This window comes from Sus scrofa, chromosome 3 (genome assembly GCF_000003025.6).
Source record: "Sus scrofa isolate TJ Tabasco breed Duroc chromosome 3, Sscrofa11.1, whole genome shotgun sequence".
NCBI lineage: Eukaryota > Metazoa > Chordata > Mammalia > Artiodactyla > Suidae > Sus > Sus scrofa.
The window spans coordinates 46,972,006-46,991,290 of NC_010445.4; the positions used below are offsets into that span (position 1 = coordinate 46,972,006).

General features: G+C 50.3%; 1 protein-coding gene across 1 annotated transcript in view; it reads left to right on the forward strand.

Annotated features, from left to right (window-relative positions):
* TMEM127 (transmembrane protein 127) overlaps positions 1–19,285 on the forward strand; it is a 50,802-nt gene that overhangs the window by 5,148 nt on the left and 26,369 nt on the right. Inside the window, exons 3-4 of the mRNA XM_021087100.1 lie at positions 4,579–4,743; positions 5,497–8,722. Of these exons, the coding sequence (XP_020942759.1) occupies positions 4,579–4,743; positions 5,497–5,804 (473 nt within the window). The 3' untranslated portion in view covers positions 5,805–8,722. The remainder of the gene's footprint in view (positions 1–4,578; positions 4,744–5,496; positions 8,723–19,285) is intronic.

Genomic DNA, 19,285 nt, shown 5'->3' on the forward strand with positions numbered 1-19,285 from the left:
TCCCATTTGGCTTCCCCCCCAAGCCTGAGGCTCCACTCAGAGCTTTGGAGTGGAGAAGGGCAGAAGGCAGTCACGTTGAAACAAGGCCTGGGGAGTTTCTGTTGTGGCGCAGAGGAAACAAATCTGACTAGGGTCCATGAGAATGCAGGTTGGATCCCGGGCCTCGCACAGTGGATAGGAGATCTGGCATTGCCGTGCACTGTGGTGTAGGTCACAGAGGCTCAGATCCCCCATTGCTGTGACTGTGGTGTAGACTGGCAGCTGCAGCTCCAATTCACCCTCTAGCCTGGGAACTTCCCATATGCTGAGGGTGCAGCCTTAAAAAAAAAAAGAGAGAGAGGAAAGAAATAAGACCTGTTTGAATTTGGGTCCAAAGCCCCTTTTCTGTACTGCATCATCAGCCTGGTGGCCTTAGCGGCTTCCTCCCCTAGCCCTTGGTGGCAGTCTGGATGGAGGATGGAACCACCGGGATGAAGGCGGTGGGGCTGCTCATCCCCGTACTTTGTGAGTTGATTCTCCCCGTGCAGGTGGGCAGGTGTTCCTGCTTGTATTTGTCAGATGAGAGTGCAGAGGCCAAGGGCAGTGACGTGCTCAAGGTAATGCATAGTCTGTACTGGGGCTAGGATTTGGTACCAAGGCCAGTGCCTTCTGCTTTTAAGAGTCAGACTCTGATGACTGCAGAAGCTTAGACCATGCCTGGCAGGTTTTGCCCAGTGGTTCCCAGTGTGAGCTTTCATTGCTTAACGACCCTAACCTTTTTTTCCTGGAGAAGGTTTCATACTTCCAGCTGTTCTCTTGGTGAGCTCAGCAGCTGCTGGCACTGACATGGCTCTGGCAGCGTGTTGTAGTAACTTTTGACCTTTCATTCAAATATAGCTCTTTAGGGTTTGATTGATTAGCTCCATCGGGGAAAAATAAAGCAGCTAACTCCAGTGCTTGATGATTGTGAATGTCATGATGCAGGGGAGCCTGACCCGGATTTGGGGTTTAGCTCTGTGCTGTATAAATAGGTAGAAGTCACTTAATGTCCTGGAGGCTCTGATTCCTCATCTGAACCATGTGATGAATCCCCTAGAGTGGAGTGAAGCTTAACTAAGGTGACCTTTGACCCTCTGCATGCACAGGCTGTTCCTGGAGGGGCACACAAGAGGCTACCACCAATGTTTGTCTCTTGGGAGGGGCAGCTGGATATCTGTGCAAGGCTTCTTCATTACTAAAATTAGTATATTATGGAACATAAAACACATAGGAGCTACGTTTTTGAAGGATGGTAGTAAGGGAGTTTCTGTTGTGGCTCAGCAGGTTAAAAACTCAAGTAGGGAGTTCCCGTCGTGGCGCAGTGGTTAACGAATCCGACTAGGAACCATGTGGTTGCGGGTTCGGTCCCTGCCCTTGCTCAGTGGGTTAACGATCCGGCATTGCCGTGAGCTGTGGTGTAGGTTGCAGACACGGCTCGGATCCTGCGTTGCTATGCCTCTGGCATAGGCCAGTGGCTACAGCTCCGATTCGACCCCTTGCCTGGGAACCTCCATATGCCGCGGGAGCAGCCCAAAGAAATAGCAAAAAGACAAAAAAAAAAAAAAAAAAAAAAACTCGAGTAGTATCTGTGAGGATGCAGGTTCGATCCCTGGTCTCTCTCAGTGGGTTAAGGATCCAGTGTTGCCAAAAGCTGTGGCTTAGATCCCAGATGTAGCTTGGTTGCTGTGGCATAGGCTGGCAACTGCAGTTCGGATTCAACCCCTAGCCCAGGAACTTCCATATGCAGCCCTAAAATAAAATAAGGGATAGTAATAAAATGGACATTCTGTACTTACTATGCACCCAAAGAAAGTATTTTTGAAGCCCCCTGCGTTATATTTTTCAGTTAAAACTAATTGTTAAAACTTGGTTGATTTTTAAGTACAATTAAAGCGTCAGTCAGAGGGCCTGGCCACGTTGAGTAATACTGGTAGAATCTGAACCTGGCCTGCTTCAGAGCAGAGTGTGATGTAAGCGCTTACACCCCACCGCTCTCAGGTTATTCTTGGAAGCACTAGAAGAACACTTTCGTCCTGCCCTGTCCCTGCCACATCCATGTGGACTTCCACCTACTGCCCCTCCACCAAATATCTCAGAGAGCTATCAATCTTGAAAATGCATCCAGGAAACAGCCCCTGTTTCCAGGACCTTTTGTTTCAGTGAGGCCCCAAGGGTTTCTTGACTTCTTCAGGCCCCCAGGGCTGGGTTAAATGAAGGCTAGACCTGGTTGCTGGCAGACCTAACACATAGGCCAGCCTCCTGGCAGCAGGCAATCACCCGGGCTGGAAGATTGGGCCCCAAACAGATGGTCAGCTGACAGGAGAGTGACAGATAGCTCTCAGGGCAGCTTGGCAGATGACCTGAAGCCAGATCGAGGCATATGAATCCTGTGTGGGCTCAGCCAACATCTGCCTGGCAAATTCTGAGCCTGAGGCAGGCGATGTAAGCTGTCATGGAGGGTCAGGGCCTCTGCATATCTGCTCTGGCTTTTCAGTGTGGGAAGCAAGGCCCTTGGTCCAGGACGCCATGGCGCCAGTGTCTGTTGGTTTGAGTCCACTTTGTTGAGTTTCAGGTCCCCTTTCCCAAGGTTTGGGGCTTTGCTTTATCAGTTCACCTTCCTCTAGGTCCAGGATCAGTGTTACTTGGAGTGTAAGGCCGAGGCCACCTGCACTGCTTGTTAAAATCAAGATTCCTGGGCAGAGCTTGAGAACAGGCTTTCACCCAGCACCCTGGTGATTCTCCTGTGCACGAGAGTGATGACCACTGCTCTGCAGCCTCTCAGCCTGAGATCAGAACTCAGGAAGGGAGTCTATAGTGTAAGCCTTGCCAGCCCTTTTCAGAATTTCCCAAATCACTTGTGGCCCATGGTCTAAATAAGAGAAGAACTTGCCAGTGGCTGTACAGAGGAAGTTAAAGCCCATTTCCTACTTTTTATCAAAGCCTAAAATGGTTTCTTTTTGGATCAGCCTTTATTCTGTCTGTGTGTTTCTGGAGCTGTGGCAGTTTGCACAGATTATCAAAGGGAACTGACAATATGGTCTCAATGGAACTGAAAGAAAAAAAGAAGAAAGAAAAAGAATGGTATTAAAGTCCTAGAAGGAAATCTAGGCTGCTGTCTGTATCTGGGGTACAGTTGTCATCCTGGGATCCCCCTTCACCATGACCTTGGGGACGCTTTACTCTTTGACTGTTGGGTCTTCTGTTTCAGCAGCTTCCTTTTTCTTGGTTCATTCCTTCATTTTGGTTGAGCGAGCCCGCACACACCCGGCCATTCCCCGCCCCCACCCCATGGCTTTGTCCTCATTTTAGAAAGTATTTGGTACTGTCAGTTTCTGAGCCTTTCAGGCTTTTGTGGTGTACATCTAGTTGCCTCTTAGCTTTTCCCATTTCCAGCTTACACTTCAGCTTATCTGTTCTGTCAAGTCAGTTCTAAGGACATCCGAACTCAAGTCCCTTTACTTCCCAGTTTTCAGAATTTCAGAATTTTGTTTTGCCCCTCTCCTCTTTGTATGGGTTTATGTCTTAGCCCCTTTTTTTTTTTTCTTTTGTTTTAGAGGGGTTCAGGGAGAGAGCAGAAGTAAATGTGATGATGGAGCCTGCCATCTTTTTTCATGCATGTAGTACTGTCCTGGAATTATATGCTTCTCTAAACTGCTTCAGCTTCTTTTTGAACAAAAAAGGGAATGAATGAGTGACTGCACAGAGAATGGACTTGAAAGAGCCCTTTGGCCTTATCCCTGTTGGCTGCCTTAGCTCTGAAGTTCCTGGTTTTTTCCTGCCAGCCTGAAGCATGCTTTAGCAGAATGTCTGATTAATTGTCAGGGTCTTTAAATATGATTAAAAGAGGTGTTCCCATCGTGGCTCAATGGAAATAAATCTGACTAGCATCCATGAGGACGCAGCTTAGATCCCTGGCCCTGCTCAGTGGGCTAAGGATCTGCTGTTGCCTCGAGCTCTGGTGTAGGTTGCAGATGAGGCTCAGATCCGGTGTTGCTGTGGCTGTGGTGTAGGCCAGCAGCTACAGCTCCGATTCTACCAGTAGCCTGGGAACCTCCATATGCCTCAGGTGCTGCCCTAAAATAAAAGACAAAAAAAAAAAAAAAAAAAAAAAAAAGGTTAGAAGAGCATGGCAAGCACAGTTAACCTTTGAACAACAATGGGGTTATACTGACCCTCCCAGCAGTTGAAAATCCATGAATAATTTTTATAATTTATAAACCTAATCAGTGGTTTCACATCATGGATTTAACCAACCCTGATCAAGTAGTACTGTAGTGTTTACTACTGAGGAAAAAAAATCCGCATGTAAGTGGATCCTTGCCGTTCAAGTCCATGTTGCTCAAGGGTCAACTGTACAATGAAGTGGAGTCCCTGCACTTGGACTAGTCTTACTGGAGAGGGAGAAAGGACTGAGGCACATGGGAGCAGGTGCTGAGACCATGCCCTCTGTCCCATCCTCCCTGGCTCCCCAGGACTGGAGGGGACAAACGCCTCACAGCTGGGGACTCCCTGCCCCAGGGCATGGCCTGGGGCCTTGAGGGTTTGCTTCTTCCCCTCCAGATTTCTGCATGAATCCTCAGACCGTCCTGCTCCTGCGGGTCATTGCCGCCTTCTGCTTCCTGGGCATCCTGTGTAGTCTCTCTGCATTCCTTCTGGATGTCTTTGGGCCCAAGCATCCGGCCCTGAAGATCACCCGTCGCTATGCCTTCGCCCACATCCTCACAGGTAAGCCCTGGCCTGTTCCCAGTGGGAGAGAAACTGCCGCAGGTTAGGGGCATCCTGTCTGGAGTTGCAGGCAGAGACCAAGGGGTTTCCATGAGCAGACACAGTTTCTGATGCTCATTTCAGCGCCAGCTGTTCACAAAGCACTGGCATTTGCATGTATGCCTGCCAGGACCACAAACCCACTCGGCCCAGCTGTAGGGAGCAAATTTTATTAGAATTCTGGAAGAATTCTCATGGCTCTCTAAGAACGTGGCTGGGAGCTCAGCCAGGCTCCTGGGGCCTGGAGGGAGCAAGAGAGGAACTAGGGTGTCTCCCTCTGTCTCCCTGGAGAGCGTGGGCTCAGACTCTCTCTCCTCCCCTTCTCGCATCCCTGCAGACCAGGCTTCTCTGCCGGTTCCAGGCTTCTCTCCTCCCACGTGACAGGGCTGGTGTGTTAGATTTGACTGTGGTGGTACTGACTTCAGCTCCCAAACTGCATGAACTTGTCTGTTCCTCTCAAGCAGCCAGTGATATCCAGCAGCCCTAGAATTTCAATTTCAAATTCTTAAGACAGAGGATCTGACCGACCCATGTCGTTTCAGGCCTCTGTCCCCAGCCTTGGCCAAGAGAGCTCCCCCTCACAGGGTCTGGGGTCAGGCAGGTTCTCTGAGAATGGGGTTTAGGTAGAGAGGCTACAGTTGGTTCCTCGTGTATCCTGGCTGCAGTGTGCCCGCTAACCCCCTTTCTCTGCTGTCCCTCTGACCCCTCCCCCAGTCCTGCAGTGTGCCACCGTCATTGGCTTTTCCTACTGGGCTTCCGAACTCATCCTGGCCCAGCAGCAGCAACATAAGAAGTACCACGGTTCCCAGGTTTATGTCACCTTTGCAGTTAGCTTCTACCTGGTGGCTGGTGCTGGCGGGGCCTCAATCCTGGCCACGGCGGCCAACCTCCTGCGCCACTACCCCACGGAGGAGGAGGAGCAGGCGCTGGAGTTGCTCTCAGAGATGGAGGAGAACGAGCCCTACCCTGCCGAGTACGAGGTCATCAACCAGTTTCAGCCGCCCCCGGCCTACACACCCTAGTGCCAGCCGTGGGCCCTCTGCCTCAGCAGCCCCCCTACTCAACAGCGCCCCCACACCCAGCGGTGCGCCCTTCCCCCAACAGGCCTCACTGGTAGGATCCCGACCGTCCTCACAAACCTTCCCTGGGGAGTTCATGGATCCCCACCCTCGAAACCTGGGGTTCACTGATTTTACATAATGCACTGTTTCCCCTCTTGCCACGCCCCTCTCCCTCCACGGTCATTAGTCATTACCAACCAGGGACGGTCATACATGTCTTCTCCCTCTGTGGGCTTTCTCTCTGAGACTGGGACTTTTCCTCGGGATGCTGTGGACGGTGGACAGTCCCGGCTAGAAGCAGGTCCACAGGGCCCAGGGGAGAGGGGACCGTACCCTGTGGGCACACTTCATGACTGTCCCTGTCGGTCCCACAGCTGGATCTCTGGGCCCAGCCTTGCCCCCGCACCTGCTGGGAGCGTCCAGGACCGGGCTGCCTGCTCCATGGAGTCTCTGCACTTTAATCTTTGGACTGCCCATCACGCATGGTCTGGTTTTGTAGGGAGGAGGGATGGCTGCCTGGAAGCAGAGCATGTGCGCTCTCCCCACCCTGTCCCTGCCTGGTGGCCAGTGACCTGGCAAGGACGGGAGCACCCGGCGTGGGCCTGAGGCCTCCTGGTGCCTAGAAAGGATCAGCGTGAAGGGGCCCGAATCTCCCCAGCCCCATCACCTTTTAAAATGTGAGTGGTTTTAAAAGGGAAAAACAATACTGAGCAACAGCACCAATCCTCTCTTTTTAAACTAGTGTGACGACCATAGAGTGTCGTTGTCCTCTCTTCCGGCTATTTATCCCATTTCTTCTGTCCCTGCCGTGTCTGGGCCACGGTTCCTTCCAGCCCATGGTGGTTCCTCCCTGAGTCTCTCCAAGCAGAATTCAGCCCTCTTCCCTTGCTCCTTCCCTCCCGGTGACCATAGCTTCCTGGGGCCTTCCTGTGGCCAGGGGCTGAGGACTGTGGCCTGGCTGGCTGGCCAGCGTGGTGCTCCTCAGGACCCTGGCACTGAGACGTAACCTGACCTCCATGCAGGAACAGGGCCCGCAACAGGGCAGGAACCCCCCCGCTCTGCACACAGAAACTCCAGCCAGCGGGCCCTGCTGCATGAGGTGTCAGCCACCCTGTCAGACTAGCGGACCTGGCTGTGTCCTTCAGGTTCAGCGTGTCTCCTAGACTGTGACTTGGGGCATCAGCTTGCTGCATGCGCCCATCCCCTTCTTGAATGTACTCTGGTCTTAACAGCGTGCTACTGGCTCGCTCTTGCCTGGCCATCACTCCGGCATTTCTATTGGCCACGCATAGCTCTGGATGGGTTGAAATTTCTGCCTCGAGATCTGCGGTGTAAAGTGGGAGAAACTCCAGAAACCTTCCTTCAGTGTGGATCCAGAGGGCCAAGCTTCTTTGGAATCAGAGTCCAGTGCTGAGCCGAAAAGCAGATGGACCCCCATCTCCTCCACAGGCGATAGACAGTAAGACCGGAGATCAGACACCATTGTTGAACTGTGGCTAGAAAGGGATGGTCATGTCCCTTGTCCTTCTTTGGCTAGACTGCCCCAGGATATCTGGACACGTGTGTGTGGCTGGTGAAGGCAGCATCTGCACGTAAGTGAGCGGCTGCGTGGGGTTCACTGTGATGCCAAAGTGTGTCCCTTGGTGACTCCAGCACTCTTCCAGACTCTTCTCCTGGGGAAGAAAGACTGCACGTGATACCTGAGCACAAAGCCAAGGAGCTAAATTAAGTCTTGTCTTGCTGTAAAGTCCAAGTTCTTCCCCAGCAGACTTCCAGGGTGTGGCCAGCTCCCTTTGACCCTGGGTGTCTGAGCGGGCAGACCAGGAGACCGGGCACAGAACACGCATGCCAAAGTGACCAGTCTTCTCATGAGGACCCAGACATGACCCTGTGGACCATTCCACATGATTCGGAACCCACTTTTTATTAGGGCCCCATGCCTCTGGCCTTTCTTTCTCTTTTTCCCTGCCCTCCTGACACAGATAGTTTGTCATATAAATTCCCCTGGTTGTGTTGTTTTTTTTTTTTTTCCTAGAAAAGAAAAATTAAAAAGCAAAACAAAACAAAAAACCAGAAACCACAAATAAGAATGTAAATGCTCATGGCTCCCTGTCATTTTTTTCTGTTGCACTTTCCCCCATGTGGTTTGTTCCCTTTCTTTTAGAGAGGCAGGAGACATTGGGGAAGTGTGGGCATAACTTTAAGAAGGGGCTGGTGCCTGCCTGCTCCATGCCAGGCACGTGCACCTAAGCAGTTCTCCTAAGCCCCACAGCTTCCACGCTGAGGACCCACATCCTTGACTTCAGACCCTGAGCCCTTCTTCCCTCTGTATCCTGTGAGCTGCAGAAGAGAGCGCTGCTTTGAAATGCTCACCCTTTTGTGGGAAGAAATAGACTCCTTCAGACTGGGACCTGAGGAAGAAGCTGTGCTTTCTTTGGAAGCCGCAGGGAATGATAAACTCACTTCCAGGGAGAGTCAAGTGAGTGGAAATAGCTCCGGGAGCTTAACCTGGAGCAGAGTGGTCCAGTGGCCGCACCTCTGGCGGTTCCCCACACTCCCTTAGTCCAGTCACAGCTTTAGCCAACACCCTGGGGCCCCAGTGCGCATCACGGGAAAAGAGCTTAGGGCTCCCTTTCAGGAGCAGCCAGCCTGGGTGTGTTCTTTTTTTTGCTCCAGGAGGAGTACATGTCTTTCTTGGAAGCTGGGAATGTGTTCGCTCTCCCATGTAATTTCATTTCAGACATTCCTGAAAGGCGCCTTGTGTACAAAGCACCGTGTAGGCACCATGAGAGAAACGTGATGACCTCCGGGGCCCTGTCTCCAAGGGTTTTATATCCTTGGTCTGGGAGATGGACTTGTCCACGCAAAGGCAGAGTGAAGTAAGTGGTCCACTGGACAGCTGGGGAGACCGATTCCGACCTCAATGGAGAGGCTTCCTGGACAAGGCAGCTAAATGTGAGAGGGGGTCTGGAAGTGGGGTGAGGGGAGTTCCTGCTGAGGGAACAGCAAGACCAGAAGTGCAAGTGGTGGTTGCAGTGTGGTGAGAGAAGTCACAAAGCTGAAGAGGCCCATTTAAAGAACTAATAGCCATGGAAAGCCCTGGAAGTGTTTTGAGAAGAGAAAGTAGAGCTTATTTTAATGACTGGTGACAGTGTGAAGGGGGGGTCAGCTTGGTGTTAAGTGGAAGTTTGAGGGGGTGAGGAGTGGGGGATGAGTGGAAATCAGATGGAGGCCAGGACTCTGAGGAGCAGGCCTTGTTGGCCCCCGGGGCCCAGAGTCTCAGCCAGACATCAGAATAAGGAAACTGAGGGAGTTCCTGTTGTGGTGCAGCAGAAACGAATCTGACTAGGAACCATGAGGTTGCGGGTTCGATCCCTAGCTTCGCTCAGTGGGTTAAGGATCCGGCATTGCCGTGAACTGTGGTGTAGGTCTCAGACTCGGATCTGGTGTTGCTGTGGCTGTGGTGTAGGCTGGCAGCAACAGCTCCGATTAGACCCCTAGCCTGGGAACCTCCATATGCTGCGGGTGTGGCCTTCAAAAAGACCAAAAAAAAAAAAAAAAAGGAAACTGAGAGCCTCAGTTCCTGCCCACCCATCATGAGATGGAAGGCAGAGCTGGTGGCACAGGCCTTGAAGGCCTCTCGAGTGAGGAGGCACAGGATGTGAGGGCAGCAAGGAGAGAACCTTGGGGACAGAGGAAGAGGGTGTCATGTCTTGGTAGAGAGCAGCTTTTTTAAGATAACTAGAAAATCTTGGAGTTCCCGTTGTGGCTCAGTGGGTTAAGAACCCACTAGTATCCATAAGGATACAGGTTCGATCCCTGGCCTTGCTCATTGGGTTAAGGATGGCATTGCCTTGAGCTGTGGTGTAGGTCGCAGACACGGCTTGGATCTGGAGTTGCTGAGGCTGTGGTGTAGGCTGGCGGCTACAGCTCTGATTCGACCCCTAGCCTGGAAACTTCCATATGCTGCAGGTTTGGCTCTAAGAAGACAGGAGGAAAAAAGATAACTAGAAAATCTTTTTAGCTGACCTCTTGACCACAGCTAAATTAATGGGTCACAAGGTTCCATCCCCACAGGGACCTTCCTGGACCTCCTGCCAGGAGAGAGGAACCCTGACAAGAGACACTTGATGCCCGTTGAGACTGTAGGCTCAGCTTTGAGGCAGGAGGTTTCATGAAGACAGAGACACTTAATGTGGAATGTGGACGTTGAAGAATGGGTAGGCTTTCCTGAGAGAACGATGCAGTCAGTGGAAAGGGATGGTCTTTAGGGAACACTGAGCTCGTACTTTGAGCAGTGATGACACACTCTGGAAGGGAGCGATTAGGTGGATGGACACCGCCAGTGACGGTCTGTGATGCCAAATTATTGTCAGAACCCTTACAGTTGCCAGATACAGAACTCTTTAACATGGAACCATCTTAAGTGAATGGAATTTATTGGTTCCAGTAACAGAAAAGTTGACTTGGCTGAACCCAGGGACTCGCTGCCCGGGAAGGCATGGTTTCTCTCCATCTCTCTGCTCTGCTCCCAGCCTCAGGCAGTCTCTCCCCAGAGGTGGTGAGGATGGCCACCGGCAGCCCCAGGCTCACACAGACCTCATGTTTAAGCACCAGGATGAGTCTCTTTTGCCCAACTGAGATCACGCCCTTCTCCCCAAACTGTGGCCAAGGACCTGGAGCCTCATCCTATAGCTGAGGGTGAGGATGAGGTTCCGTGTGGGGTCCTGGGTTCGGAGATGGCACCATCAGTGTTGGTTGGGATGGGTGAGCACGGGGCGAGGCGTGTACCACTCCCCTAAAATGGAGATGGGACACCTGTCATCTCCCTGCAGCCCTCCTTCCTGTGATCATGGCACATGTGGTCACTGGCCAGCTCTGCACTCTTGCAGAACTTCTGTGTGTCCTATCTTGGTTCATGGCTGAGCCTTGGAACCAGGCTTGCCTACTTTCAAGCAGGCCAGCAGGGCCTTGATTCCACTGGCCCTTGCCTCAGGAACTGTTTCCCCTCTTCTTTTCTCCCAGCTCCATTCCAGGGCCCACCCAGCTTCGGACTTTCCTGGCTTTGTTCTTTTCTACTTGGAACTTAGTACTTTACTTCAGCAATGCTTGTGAAGACACAGCTTGTGAGCATCCTGGCTGTTTGGGGGAACCACTCACCTGAGCCCAGTCCTACCCCCACTTCTCCATCCAATTCAGCCCAGTGGGATGGGGAGGGAGCAGGCAGCAGTGAACAAGCAGAAGGCGGGGGGGGGCTGGCGCCACGTGCCACCATTTGGGTACATTTTTGCATTAATTCCTCAGAACTGCCAAAATTTCTTCTGATCTTGGAAGGATGCTGTATTTAACACATGTTCAATATCTAACATATGTCTCGATGGTGGGTTCCCTCCCCCCACCTTTGTACCCATGTACTTCAGAAAGATGTTGAGAAATTGGAGGGGGTCCAGGCAAGCATTCTAAGTAGATGAAAGGTTAGAAGACACGTAAACAGCTCTAGAGAAAAGGATGCAAGCTGTGTGACCTTTATTTATTTAATATGTTAGGTGATGTTTTTATTTATTTATTTATTTATTTATTCTTTGGGGTTGCACCTGTGGCTTATGGAAGTTCCCAGGCTAGGGGTTGAATCGGAGCTGCAGCTATCAGCCTACACCACAGCCACAGCAACACCATATCTGAGCCATACCTGTGACCTACACCATAGCTCATGGCAACACCGGATCCCTGACCCACTGAGTGAGGCCAGGGATCGAACCCACATTCTCATGGATGCTAGTCAGGTTTGTAACCTGCTGAGCCACAACGGGAACTCCTGTGTGACCTTTAAAAGGCACTTGTCTCTGGGAGCTCCCTTCTTGGCTCAGCGGAAATGCATCTGATTAGCATCCATGAGGACTCGGGTTTGATCCCTGGCCTTCATTAGTGGGTTAAGAAAATAATTCTGGGAAGTTTCCCTTTGGTGCAGTAGGTTAAGGATTCAGTGCCACCACAGCTTTGTTGCAGGTCTGTGTGGGTTTGATCCTGACCTGGGAACTTCCACCTGCCAAGGATACAGCCATAAACAAACAAACAAAAAACAACTTTGTTTTGAAAAAAGAAATGGTACTTGCCGAAAACTTGCAAGAACTCATCAATGAATTCCCATTTACTTTTCAACTAGATTTACCAATTAACATTTCTGTCACATTTATTTTTACTAAGATAGAATTCACATACCATGAAGTGTACCCTTGGGAAGTATAATTCAGTGGTTTTTAATATATTCATAAGGTTGCACCACTAATTCCAGAAGTTTTATCTTCTCCAGAAGAAACCCGTACCCATCAGCAGTAATTCCCCATTCCTGTCCTTGTCCCCGCCCCTGACAACCACTTAGTTACTTTTTATCTCAATGAATTTGCCTATTCTGGACATTTCCTGGATGTGGCCTTCTGTATCTGGCTTCTGTCACTTAGCATAACATTTTTAAAGCCCATAACATGTATCGGTCCCTCACTGATTTTTGTGGCCGACTAATATTCCACCATAGCTTTCTCTGTTCATCGGGTGATAGACACTTGGGTTGTTTCTGGTTTTTGGCTATTGTGAATGCTGCCATGGACACTTCTGTACAAGTCTTTTGTGTGAACATATGTTTTCAGTCCTCTTGGATATATACCTAAGAGAGGAATTGCTAGGTCATGGTGACTCTGTGTTTAATAGTTTGAGGAACTGCCAGGCTGTTTTCCCACAGAGCTATCCCATTTTTTGTTGCTGTCAGCAATGGATGAGGTTTCCAATTTCTCCACCTTCTCACCAACACTTATTTTCCTTCTTTATGTTGAAACTTCTTCTGATCTTAGCTAAGGGTGTTTTTAGTCAGTACACTTTTGGTTGCAAAATGACTCAAAACTGAAATTGCTCGGGCAAAACGGAATTTGCTGGCTGAGGACCACAGAAGTCAAGTAATGCAGTGAAGTCAGGGGCTCCAGAGGTGCTCTCTGGACCACCTCATGCACTCTCTCAGCTCCACCCCTAGAAGCTGGCTGTGATTCCAGCCGGGCTTTTCCCTGATGGTGACACAAGGACTGCTCGGCTTCCGGCTTTCCTCCGGACACTAAGTTCACCTGAAAACAAAGCAAGCTCTCTTTCCTTGCAGTTTACAAGTGTCGCAGGGCGCGCTCTGGTCGAACTCCCTTGGGACTGATATTGTTCCAGAATGAGTCCCTGTGGCCAAGGGGGTTGAATGCCCTGACTGGCTTGGTCTAGGGCCACTTGCCAACCCCTCATGCTGGATGAGGGGTAAAGCACTTGGAGCTCCTTTTGCATGAAAAGTACTTTGATTTCCTTTTCCATGCAACCTAAGAGACTGCGGAATGAAAGCTGAGCAGCTGAGACACAGAGCTGGGCTTGTGGAGCTGCCCCACATTCTCAGCTTTCCCCTTCCCCATGGAGTCTGGCTCCCCCTGACTCCACACCCCTGGCACAGCCTTGTCTAAAACCCCCGTTAGCCAACATGACATGGCCTTGTCCTCGTTTCCACGTCTGTTTCCTCAAGTTATTCTCTCCCCTCATCTCTGTCTCCAGAGTGTCTCATCCCAGAGCGTCTTAGCTGGGGAGGGAAGGAAAGAAGGCAGTTACCCAAATCCTGGAAGGTCATTCTAGAAATGCAGTGGGAGTTCAAAGAAGACAAGATTGAAGGGGTCGGGAAGCTGTAGAAGTAGAGAAGGGTCTCTTTGAGAAAGTAAGAAATAAAGGAGTGGCTGACAAAATATCCCCTTTATTACTGGCAGTGAGGCTGGGTTGGAGGACGTCGTTTTAGGTCCGTTAGCCAAGTGGGCTGCACAAATCCTGTACTGAGCCTGACTAACCCATCCAGTCATGGCAGCCTTCCCTGACCCTTGACCCCTGTAGGTGTGGAGCTCACCTCCGTCAGAGCAGTGGGATCCTGTATCCTGCAGGCAGCCTACTCCCTAAGAAGGAGGGGTGGATGGAGCTGGCCTAGGCATGACTGTTCCCTCCCCCGCCCCTGACCAGAATGGTCATCTTTTACTGTCCTTGAGGTTGAGAAAGGACAGGAGTATTACACCTAATGGAGTTCCTTGCACACAGAAGGAAACAGGTAAGGTTTCCAAAGGTAGAAACGGCCTTATGGAAGGTGGCACTTAAGATGGGTCTAGGAGTTCCCATCATGGCGCAGTGGGAACAAATCTGACTAGGAACCATGAGGTTTTGGGTTCAGTCCCTGGCCTCGTTCACTGGGTTGGGGATCCGGCATTGCCATGAGCTTTGGTGTAGGTCGCAGACACGGCTCAGATCCTGTGTTGCCGGGGCTGTGTTGTATGCTGGCAGCTGTAGCTCCAATTCGACCCCTAGCCTGGGAACCTTCATATGCCGCAGGTGTGGCCCTAAAAAGCAAAAAAAAAAAAAAAAGAGAGAGAGAGAGAGAGAGAGAGATGGGTCTACCGAGGTCCTAAGCAGGAGGGACCGAAGGGGCTTCAAGCCAACACCCTGAGATGCAGTTTTTCATTTCCCTGTTGTCTTCTGCCTGCCTCCTGGTTGGGCTGCTCTACTGCAGCACCTCTAGATCCTGGTACCTGGGTCTTGAGTTGCTTGTGAGTCTCTGTACCCAAAGATCCTATGTCAGCCCTGTACTACAGTGAGCAGGTCACTCCCAGGGCCAGCAGCCCCTGCTGTTGGGCTTCTTCCTGTTGTGAACTGGGCCAGGCTAAAGATGATGGTAACTTGAGCTGACCCAGAAAAGCACGGATCTGAGGGAAGGACGGAAACAGTAGGGGGTGTGTTGTGCCACTTTATCCTAGGTGCTCCCAGCCCTCCACGGTCCAGTTGGGAAAACAGGGGCAGTTCTTGCCCACATGAGGCCAGGAAGCCTTGCTCCAGAGTTGGGGTTGGTGGAGGCTGCCTGACATGAATCTCACCGGGGATTTTATCTTTTTGTCCTTTTTAGGGCCACACCTGCAGCATCCGGAAGTTCCCAGGCTGGGGGTCGAATGGGAGCTGCACCTGCCAGCCTACACCACAGCCACTGCAGTGCAGGATCTGAGCCACGTCTGTGACCTACATCGAAGCTCATGGCAACGCTGGATCCTTAACCCACTGAGCGAGGTCAGGGATTGAACACATATCCTCATGGATACTAGTTGGGTTCATAACCCAACGAGCCACAACAGGAACTCCTCACCAGGGATTTTGATCTGGTTCTGGGACGAGTTGATCTGAGGTGTCTTTCGGTCTTGCATTTTCATGTACAGTTCCATTCTTAATGACAAAAACAGATGCTTTCATGAATTGGTTTTAGGTTATGAATTAAGGGGAAACTGCCTGCTATGAAGAGAGTTCGCACACTGATGAATATTGTAAACACTTTCCATTCTGTTTTGTTTTTTTTTTTTGTCTTTTTGCTATTTCTTTGGGCCGCTCCCGCGGCATATGGAGGTTCCCAGGCTAGGGGTCGAATCAGAGCTGTAGCCACTATCCTACACCAGAGCCATAGCAACGTGGGATCCGAGCCATGTCTGCAACCTACACCACAGCTCACGGCAACGCAGGATCCTTAACCCACTGAGCAAGGGCAGGGACCGAACCCGCAACCTCATGGTTCCTAGTCAGATTCATTAACCACTGCGCCACGATGGGAACTCCTCCATTCTGAATAATAGATAATGGAGCTTTGGGTTACATACTGTTTTGAAGGGGAGAGAAGGCAATTACTCCTAACTTTTGGCCTAACAGTTGGAGCCCAGGGATCACATCAGACTCAAGCAAATTTACTTTCCAAGCACTTGGGGGAAAAAGGACTAAGGCATAATAGGCGTCAGAGCTAGTCCTAATTAGGAGGTGGCCTAGCAGTTAAGGATCTGGCATTGTCACTGCTGTGGCACAGGTTCCAGCCCTGGCCTGGAAACCTGCATGCCGCAGGTGGTGGGGAAAAAAAACCCTAAACTTAATTAGCTTCGCGCGGGTCCATTTCTCCTCTGGGGGAATGCCTGTCCTCAGGTGGGATGCCCAAGAAATGATGTCCCCACACGCCACTGCTAAGCCAACACATAGGTACTTCCTCGCTCTCTGCCAGATCCTGAAACTGGGAGAGAGGGTGTCCAGTCCAGGACCTGGAACCTGCAAGCCATAACGAAGGGCAGATGGGGCAAGGGCACCTCCTGAGGGACACCAAAGAAGGATGGCTGGAGATGGGAGTGTGCAGCGCCTCTGGAATTTTCCAGGCAGAGAGAGGGCTGTGACCCAACTCCTGATACCAGCTCTCGGGATAGGCTGACTCTCCTGAGCTCAGGGTCAGGTTGGGTTCCCTGGGCAGCCTACTATGAGATGGAGATTAGCATGTGGTATCAGGGGTGCTCTCAGGCTCAGAACCTGTGGAGGAAGGGAAGGAAGCAGCTTTGGTCGGGTGTTGAGAGGGCGGAGAAGGTGGGGGTCTCAAGTGTCTCACCATAGGCCTCAGCTGACCCCACATAGAATTCTGAAGCTGGGATGGCCTTTTGGAGTTGTCCTGAGTTGGGGTGAGAAGACCAGGCCTTTATCCCCCAGCTTTGGCTGGTCATTGGATGCATGCTGTCCCCAGAGAGAAGGGTGTGATTGGGGAGGAAGCTCTCTTCACTTGGGGGCAGTTCCTGAGGAGGGCTGATAACTGTGGGCTGCAGTTCACCAGTAGCTGGGGCAGAAGCCCTTCCATCACGAAGGCCAACCTGGGCTGCTATCAAGGTGCCCACTACTCCTTAGGCCACTCACACCCACTTCTTTGACTCATATCTGGGAGCAGCTCTACTTTTTCTGGGGAAAACTGATGGTTAAACAGACAAAGTATGATCCCCATGCCTGCAGCTGGGCCTGAGGCCCCAGCTGACCCTCTTCAATGCCTCCTCTACTATCCATTTTAGATTCTTACCTCTGCTAAGCCCCTGGTCACCACACCCTTTTTAGGTCCTGGCTGCTGCATTATCTATTTACCATCAAAACTGAGCACGGGTGTAACAAAGAGACACCCAGATCTGATTGCCAAACATCTTCCTTTTTGCTCCCATTAAGTATAGCCTGGCTCTTTCTGATGATCAGAGTCAATTACTGCTGCCAGGATGGTGACTCCTGCTTCTTGCCTGCTGGTCCCTTGGCTCAAAGTACCTCCTGGCAGAAACTGTGAATTAGAGTTCAATGGGACTCTTTTTTTTTTTTTTTTTTTTTTTTGCTTTTTAGGGCTGCACCTGCAGCAGATGGAAGTTCCCAGGCTAGGGGTCAAATTGGAGCTGCAGCTGCCAGCCTACATTGCAGCTCACAGCAATGCCAGATCCTTTAACCCACTGAGCAAGGCCAGGGATTGAACTCACATCCTCATAGATACTAGTCTGGTTGGTAACCGGCTGGTTGTTTAGTGCCTCTTTCAATGGTAAGTGCTCTCTGGTGGGCATCTGTACACTTCTTGGCCAAACACATAATCCATCCACATGCTTCTATTCCTCCTAGTCTTTCATCTTTCCTCCTCCCGGGCCCCTGATAAACCGGCCATATTATCTGCTAGTTCCATGAGTCCATATATATTCCAGCGCTGGCTACATTTCTGTTAACACAAAGCGAATGCCCAGGTGCACCACTGGGATGATTTATTCACTGGGAGAATTTCCCTTGCCTCTGTCTTTCAAGATCACCCTAGGGTGGGGCTGTAGTTCAGCTGTGGTTCATTTTCAGCTTGCACTCACACACATTCTGTAAGCAAAGCAAGCTTGCCCTTTTCCCTCCTTTATCAGCTGGTTGTAAAGGGATTCCACCCCCTAAGCACCCATAGGTCTGAGCTAAGGGGAAGGCTCAGTGCATAAATGGCAGGTGACCTGGATGTTGAGGTCATCTGCTTGTGTGGCTTACTGTGCCCCTGGCCTGGCATCCCAGATCTGGATGCACCACTTCTGTCTACTACGGGTTATGCCTGGACCTATTCAACTTTATGTTATAGGTCTGATAGGCAGAACCCAATTTATGTAAGGTATCTTTTTTTTTCTCTCATCTTTCTAGGACTGCACCTGAGGTATATGGAAGTTCTCAGGCTAGGGGTTGAATTGGAGCTGCAGCTGCCGGCCTACGCCAAAGCCACAGCAACATCAGATCTGAGCTATGTCTGTGACTTACACTGTAGCTCATGGCAACAACAGATCCTTAACCCACTGAGCAGGGCCAGGAATCGAACCTGCATCCTTATGGATACTAGTTGGGTTGGTTACTGCTGAGCCATTATAGGAACTCTTTATATAAGACATCTTAATTAATCATATAAGATGAATTTGGATCAACTTAAAAATGTACAAAGGGAATCAAATTTCTTAACGCTGTTCTGGGGATATACAAGCAAAATAAAGTATGTTGATAATGGATTGGAAAAGAGGTTAGGATAGAGGGTACTGTTAAGGTCTGAACAACAAAGTGGTAGAGAGAATGGGGTCGAAGAAAGTGATTTTTAAAATTCTAAAGAGGAGGAGTTCCCATTGTGGCTCACTGGAAATGAACCCAAAGTGTATCCATGAGGATGCAGGTTTGATCCCTGGCCTTGCTCAGTGGGTTAAGGATCTGGCGTTGCCATGAGCTGTGGTGTAGGTTGCAGACGAGGCTTGGATCTGGCATTGATTGCTGTGGCTCCAATTCAACCCCTAGCCTAGGAACTTCCATATGCCTCGGGTGCAGCCTTAAAAGACAAAAACAAACAAAACTAAAGAGGAATTGATAGCTAGCCACAGAAATGGAGACAGCAAACATGTTTATGCCATCCTTTCAAAAACAAAATCATAGCTGTAAAAGGAAGAAGGGGGAGGTATCTAGAAAGAGGAAGAGTTAAAGTCTTTTTTTTCCAAAGCTTTTTGGAAGATGAACTTGATTATGTTTCTGTATGGAGGGCAAAGAGGCAATAGAAATGGGGGAAAATGGCCCAATCAGAGGGCCTCCACTACAGTTCCTAAGAACTTATTTTTGGTAAACAGAACAAAACAAAATAAAAACAGAAGACAAAACAAAAAAGAAACAAACAGAAATCCTAAGCTCCTTTAAATCAAAGGAAGAGGGACTGTAGGAAAATTCAACCTTTCCCTTCACACCCCCTTCCGGCCATCCTACTACCATCATTGAGAAACGCTTTGCTCAACAAAGCATTAAATATTATTTTCTGTTACATACCCATTTCTTCTTACTTCGAGGGAAAATAAACATCAATACCAATCCCCATAGTGAAATCAGGCAGCCTGAATAGATCTAAATTTTAGCTCTCAGTAAAACATTTTCTTTTTGGAGAAATATCTTTTATTAAGAACACACAAAATTGGAGTTCCCGTCGTGGCACAGTGGTTAACGAATCTGACTAGGAACCATGAGGTTGCGGGTTCGGTCCCTGCCCTTGCTCAGTGGGTTAAGGATCCTGCGTTGCCGTGAGCTGTGGTGTAGGTTGCAGACAC